This window comes from Salvelinus sp. IW2-2015, unplaced genomic scaffold, assembly GCF_002910315.2.
Source record: "Salvelinus sp. IW2-2015 unplaced genomic scaffold, ASM291031v2 Un_scaffold2348, whole genome shotgun sequence".
Taxonomy (NCBI): domain Eukaryota; kingdom Metazoa; phylum Chordata; class Actinopteri; order Salmoniformes; family Salmonidae; genus Salvelinus; species Salvelinus sp. IW2-2015.
The window spans coordinates 213,715-220,904 of NW_019943673.1; the positions used below are offsets into that span (position 1 = coordinate 213,715).

At 50.1% G+C, this 7,190-nt stretch overlaps 1 protein-coding gene across 1 annotated transcript in view; it reads left to right on the plus strand.

Moving 5' to 3' along the window:
* dapk1 (death-associated protein kinase 1) overlaps nt 1-6,225 on the plus strand; it is a 122,461-nt gene extending 116,236 nt beyond the window's left edge. Inside the window, 1 exon segment of the mRNA XM_070440265.1 lies at nt 4,022-6,225. Coding sequence (XP_070296366.1) covers nt 4,022-4,915 — 894 coding nt within the window. The 3' untranslated portion in view covers nt 4,916-6,225.
* Nucleotides 6,226-7,190: the final 965 nt, after the last annotated feature.

Consider the following 7,190-nt stretch of genomic DNA (forward strand, 5'->3'; position numbering starts at 1 on the left):
TCTGAAGACTCCCCAGTCCCTGTCAAGACTGTCTGAATGACTCCCAGTCCCTGTCAAGACTGTCTGAATGACCCCCAGCCCTACAAGACTCTATGACTCCCCAGCCCTGTCAAGACTGTTGCTAATGACTCCCCAGTCCCTGTCAAGACTGTCTGAATGACTCCCCAGTCCCTGTCAAGACTGTCTGAATGATCTCCCAGTCCCTCAAGACTGTCTGAATGACTCCCCAGTTCCCATCAAGACTGTCTGAATGACTCCCCAGTCCCTTCAAGACTGGCTGAATGACTCCCCAGTCCCTGTCAAGACTGTCTGAATGACTCCCCATCCCTATCAAGACTGTCTGAATGACTCCCCAGTCCCTGTCAAGACTGTCTGAATGACTCCCAGTCCCTATCAAACTGTCTGAATGACTCCCAGTCCCTGTCAAGACGTCTGATGACCCCATCCCTTCAAGACTGTCTGAATGACTCCCCAGTCCCTGTCAAGACTGTCTGAATGACTCCCCAGTCCCTATCAGACTGTCTGAATGACTCCCCATCCTATCAAGACTGTCTGAATGACTCCCCAGTCCCTGTCAAGACTGTCTGAATGACTCCCAGTCCCTACAAGACTGTCTGAATGACTCCCAGTCCCTGTCAAGACTGTCTGAATGACTCCCCAGTCCCTATCAAGACGTCTGAATGACTCCCCAGTCCCTGTCAAGACTGTCTGAATGACTCCCCAGTCCCTGTCAAGACTGTCTGAATGACTCCCCAGTCCCTACAAGACTGTCTGAATGACTCCCCAGTCCCTGTCAAGACTGTCTGAATGACTCCCCAGTCCCTGTCAAGACTGTCTGAATGACTCCCCAGTCCCTGTCAAGACTGTCTGAATGACTCCCCAGTCCCTGTCAAGACTGTCTGAATGACTCCCCAGCCTATCAAGACTGTCTGAATGACCCCAGTCCCTATCAAGACTGTCTGAATGACTCCCCAGTCCCTGTCAAGACTGTCTGAATGACTCCCAGTCCCTACAAGACTGTCTGAATGACTCCCCATCCGTCAAGACTGTCTGAATGACTCCCCAGTCCTGTCAAGACTGTCTGAATGACTCCCCAGTCCCTATCAAGACTGTCTGAATGACTCCCCAGTCCCTGTCAAGACGTCTGATAGACCCCAGTCCCTGTCAGACTGTCTGAATGACTCCCCAGTCCCTGTCAAGACTGTCTGAATACTCCCAGTCCCTATCAAGACTGTCTGAATGACTCCCCAGTCCCTCAAGACTGTCTGAATGACTCCCCAGTCCCTCAAGACTGTCTGAATGACTCCCCAGTCCCTACAAGACTGTCTGAATGACTCCCCAGTCCCTGTCAAGACTGTCTGAATGACTCCCAGTCCCTTCAAGACTGTCTGAATGACTCCCCAGTCCCTGTCAAGACTGTCTGAATGACTCCCCAGTCCCTGTCAAGACTGTCTGAATGACTCCCCAGTCCCTACAAGACTGTCTGAATGACTCCCAGTCCCTATCAAGACTGTCTGAATGACTCCCCAGTCCCTGTCAAGACTGTCTGAATGACTCCCCAGTCCCTATCAAGACTGTCTGAATGACTCCCCAGTCCCTATCAAGACTGTCGAATGACTCCCCCCAGCAAGACTGTCTGAATGACTCCCCAGTCCCTTTCAAGACTGTCTGAATGACTCCCCCGTCCCTATCAAGACTGTCTGAATGACTCCCCAGTCCCTACAAGACTGTCTGAATGACTCCCCATCCCTTCAAGACTGTCTGAATGATCCCCAGTCCCTACAAGACTGTCTGAATGACTCCCCAGTCCTGTCAAGACTGTCGAATGACTCCCCAGTCCCTATCAAGACTGTCTGAATGACTCCCCAGTCCCTGTCAAGACGTCTGAATGACTCCCCAGTCCCTGCAAGACTGTCTGAATGACTCCCCAGTCCCTGTCAAGACTGTCTGAATGACTCCCAGTCCTTCAAGACTGCTGAATGACTCCCCAGTCCCTATCAAGACTGTCTGAATGACTCCCAGTCCCTTCAAGACTGTCTGAATGACTCCCCAGCCCTATCAAGACTGTCTGAATGACTCCCAGTCCCTATCAAGATGTCTGAAGACTCCCATCAAGACTTCTGAATGACTCCCCAGTCCCTATCAAGACTGTCTGAATGACTCCCCAGTCCCATCAAGACTGTCTGAAATGACTCCCCAGTCCCTATCAAGACTGTCAATGACCCCCATCCCTACAAGACGTCTGAATGACTCCCCAGTCCCTTCAAGACTGTCTGAATGACTCCCCAGCCCTACAAGACGTTCTGAATGACTCCCCAGTCCCTGTCAAGACTGTCTGAATGACTCCCCAGTCCCTATCAAGACTGTCTGAATGACTCCCCAGTCCCTGTCAAGACTGTCTGAATGACTCCCCAGTCCCTGTCAAGACTGTCTGAATGACTCCCCAGTCCCTGTCAAGACTGTCTGAATGACTCCCCAGTCCCTACAAGACTGTCTGAATGACTCCCCAGTCCCTATCAAGACTGTCTGAATGACTCCCCAGTCCCTGTCAAGACTGTCTGAATGACTCCCCAGTCCCTATCAAGACTGTCTGAATGACTCCCCATCCCTATCAAGACTGTCTGAATGACTCCCCATCAAGACTGTCTGAATGACTCCCCAGTCCCTATCAAGACTGTCTGAATGACTCCCCAGTCCCTACCAAGACTGTCTGAATGACTCCCCGTCCCTATCAAGACTGTCTAAATGACTCCCCAGTCCCTACAAGACTGTCTGAATGACTCCCCAGTCCCTGTCAAGACTGTCTGAATGACTCCCCAGCCCTATCAAGACTGTCTGAATGACTCCCCAGTCCCTATCAAGACTGTCTGAATGACTCCCCATCAAGACTGTCTGAATGACTCCCCAGTCCCTATCAAGACTGTCTGAATGACTCCCCAGTCCCTACCAAGACTGTCTGAATGACTCCCAGTCCCTGTCAAGACTGTCTGAATGACTCCCATCAAGACTTCTAAGACTCCCATCCCTATCAAGACTGTCTGAATGACTCCCCAGTCCCTATCAAACTGTCTGAATGACTCCCCAGTCCCTACCAGACTGTCTGAATGACTCCCAGTCCCTACCAAGACTGTCTGAATGACTCCCCAGTCCCTACCAAGACTGCTGAATGACTCCCCATCCCTATCAAACTGTCTGAATGACTCCCCATCCCTACAAGACTGTCTGAATGACTCCCCAGTCCCTTCAAGACTGTCTGAATGACTCCCCAGTCCCTATCAAGACTGTCTGAATGACTCCCCAGTCCCTATCAAGACTGTCTGAATGACTCCCCAGTCCCTATCAAGACTGTCTGAATGACTCCCCAGTCCCCATCAAGACGTCTGAATGACTCCCCAGTCCCTGTCAAGACTGTCTGAATGACTCCCCAGTCCCCTCAAGACTGTCTGAATGACTCCCCCAGTCCCTATCAAGACTGTCTGAATGACTCCCCAGTCCCTGTCAAGACTGTCTGAATGACTCCCCAGCCCTATCAAGACTGTCTGAATGACTCCCCCAGTCCCCTATCAAGACTGTCTGAATGACTCCCCAGTCCCTGTCAAGACTGTCTGAATGACTCCCCATCAAGACTGTCTGAATGATCCCCAGTCCCTGTCAAGACTGTCTGAATGACTCCCCATCCCGTCAAGACTGTCTGAATGACTCCCCAGTCCCTTCAAGACTGTCTGAATGACTCCCCAGTCCCTGTCAAGACTGTCTGAATGACTCCCCAGTCCCTGTCAAGACTGTTGGAATGACTCCCCAGTCCCTGTCAAGACTGTCTGAATGACTCCCCAGTCCCTGTCAAGACTGTCTGAATGACTCCCCATCAAGACTGTCTGAATGACTCCCCATCAAGACTGTCTGAATGACTCCCCAGTCCCTGTCAAGTGCACTATTGAATATGCCGCCATCTGGGATGCAGTATGTTTCCTCTCCCAGAATGCATAGCATGTTGAGCTGTTTCCTGACCTCTGACCTCCAGGTGAACCTGTGTCGCTGGAGTCACCAGCAGCGCCCTGAGGATGATACAAGGGAGGGGCCTGACGGAGACATCCGCCTCTGGACCAATGGGGCAAAGGTGAGCCAAGGAGGAGCGGAGGCCATGATCCTATTGGTCAACCACGGCCAAGGGGTGGAGATCCAGGTCAGAGGTCACGACAGCGAACGGGCCAAGTGTTACACCCTCCTGGACACCATGGTTACCATCACCGAGTCGCTCCTGTCCTCCACCCTCCCCGGCCTCCTCACCGCCCGGTACTACCTCAGCCCCCAGCAGCTCAGAGAGCATCATGGTCCCGTCATGATCTACCAGCCTAAAGACTTCCTGAAGGCCCAGACCCAGAGAGAGACCAGCCTCACCAACACCATGGGCGGGTACAGGGAGAGCTTCAGCAGTATCCTAGCRTTGGGCTGTACTGAAGTCTATAGTCAGGGTCGTCTGTGTGCAGATGTCCACATCTCAGAGGTCAGCCTGCTGGCCAGGAGGAAGRTGTGTCGTCTGTTAGACCCTCCTGATGCGCTGGGGAAGGACTGGTGTCTGCTGGCTATGAACCTGGGTCTCACCTACCTGGTGGCCAAACACAGCTCCAGCCCCAACGGCACCCCAACCAATGGGGGCCCTGCCCCGGACAATGACCCCGCCCTCCTGGCCAGCCCCACGGCAGCGCTGCTCCTGGATTGGTCAGTCCGTCCAGACAGCACGGTGGGGTTGTTGATGTGGAAGCTGCGTGAGCTYGGGAGGCGTGACGCTGCTGACTTCCTGTTAAAGACCTCGCCTGTCTTCAGGGTCAACATAGAGGGTGTGGCTAGGGGAGGGGGCAGAGCCTGTAACGGAGGCACCTCCTACAACTCCATCAGCTCGGTCATCTCCCGGTGAGACGGGTGTAATCACTGGGAAACCAAGCGGGTAGAGAAACACAGGGACTTACCTGAATTGGGMTTTCTTTTTCCCGTTGCAAAACATTTTGCTTCAGTGTGCACTATTGAATACACACCATGTCCTGGATCAGAACAGCTTCCGCTCATCCTGATCTGGCCCACCAGAGGAGAAGACTAGAAACTGATCCTAGATCAGAGTCCTGACTGGGGAAACTAACTGTGTCCTGTCCCCAGAGTGAGGCTGGACTAACTAGGGCTGACGAACCAACCGACACCAAGTGCAATCTAATCTTTCCCGGGGGTTTAGTGTTAGTTCTCTCCTGTTAACCCCCTAGGTCACTGATGCTCTGTGAGACTGATGCTCTGTGCACATCCAGTGTCCATATAGCTCCCCTCCTCTCTTCTCCTACTCTCCTCTCTCCTCCTCCTACACTTCTCTTTCCTTCTCCTACTCTCCTCTTTCTTCTCCTACTGTCCTCTCTCCTCCTCCTACACTTCTCTTTCCTTCTCCTACTCTCCTCTCTCTTCTCCTCCTCTCCTCCTCTCTCGTCCTGTCCTCTCCTCTCTCATCCTGTTCTCTCACCTCCTCTCCTCCTCCACTCCTCACCACACCCCTATATGAATGTTCAAATTAACTGGCTGTCCTGAGCTCCAAAGAGGATCCCAAATGGAACCCTACTGAAGTGGCACTAAACTTCAATAGCTACTATTTCTGCCCTGCTGCCCTGCTTGTCAGTACCTCTCAACTCCAACACAGCACTAGAAGTACAGTAAGGGGTTTTCTTTATTTTGACTGTTTTCTACATTGTAGAATAATAGTGAAGACATCAACACTGTGAAATAACATGGAATCATGTAGAAACCTAAAAAGTCTTTAACAAATCAAAATATATTTTAGATTCATCAAAGTAGCCACTCTTTGCCTTGATGACAGCTTTAGACACTCTTGACATTCTCTCAACCAGCTTCATGAGGTAGTCACCTGGAATGCATTTCAATTAACAGGTGTGCCTTGTTAAAAGTAAAAATGTGTGGATTTTTTTATCCTTTCCTTACTGCATTTGAGCCAATCAGTTATGTTGTGACATACAGAAGATAGCCCTATTTGGTGAAAGACCAAGTCCATATTATGGCAAGAACAGCTCAAATATGAAAAGAGAAACAACAGTCCATCATTACTTTAAGACATGAAGGTCAGTCAATCTGGAACATTTCAAGAACTTTGAAAGTTTCTTCAAGTGCAGTCGCAAAAACCCTCAAGCGCTATGATGAAACTGGCTCTCATGAGGACCGCCACAGGAAAGGAAGACCCAGATTAGCTCTCCTAGGCAACTGGATCAAGTGCTTGCCCTTAGGGTTACAACTCGCATCCTCAAGATTGCCGGACAGAACTAATAGTGCTTCACCATGTCTGAATTGATAACAGACACATCAACATCCAACTATCAGAGGAGAGCTTTGGTGGGGAATCAGGCCTTCATGTTGAATTTCGCTTGCAATAAGAAACCCAACTAGCCGACACCTCGTGACACTCAACATGGAAGAGGAGTGCGCGAGACTTTCTCCTGTGGGCAAATACCACACGAAAAGAAGAAGATAGGATCTGTGGGAATCTTCTTTTTCGCTGGATGAGTCTTAACACTATGACCACAGAGTGAAGAAAGCAGCAAACAAGTGCTCAGCATATGTGGGAACTCCTTCAAGACTGTGTCTGGAAAAAACGCTATTCCCAGTGTAGGGTTGGTTGAGACTGGAATAGCCAAATCCTTGTACCTCACACCGCATATAGAGCCATCGGTGAGGGCTACTTGTGAAGAATATAGAATGTAAACTATATGTTGATTTGTTAACACCCTTCTTGGTTGATCACTCATGATCTCCACACTGTGTTCCCGTCATAGATTTTGATGTCCTTGACTTACTTTTCTACTCACTTGTATACGACTATACATAGGTGAAGCGAATAAAGAGAAAAACCCTTGAATGATGTAGGTGTCAAACATTTGACTGTACTGTGTAAATGTCACACATGCCCTCAACGCAACACAACTGGTGTTCATGAAGGGAAATAATATACATCCACCTCCAGCAAATGGAGGATTTGATATCAATCTGGGCTCATTTTATATACTGAGATTACAGTTTGATAACAGATGACGTTCTGTCCATCTCTTTCTGACATGATTACAGTTTGATAACAGATGAAGTCTCTGCCATTCTTTCTGACATGTAACAGTTTGATAACAGATAGGTCTCTGCCATCTCTTTGACAT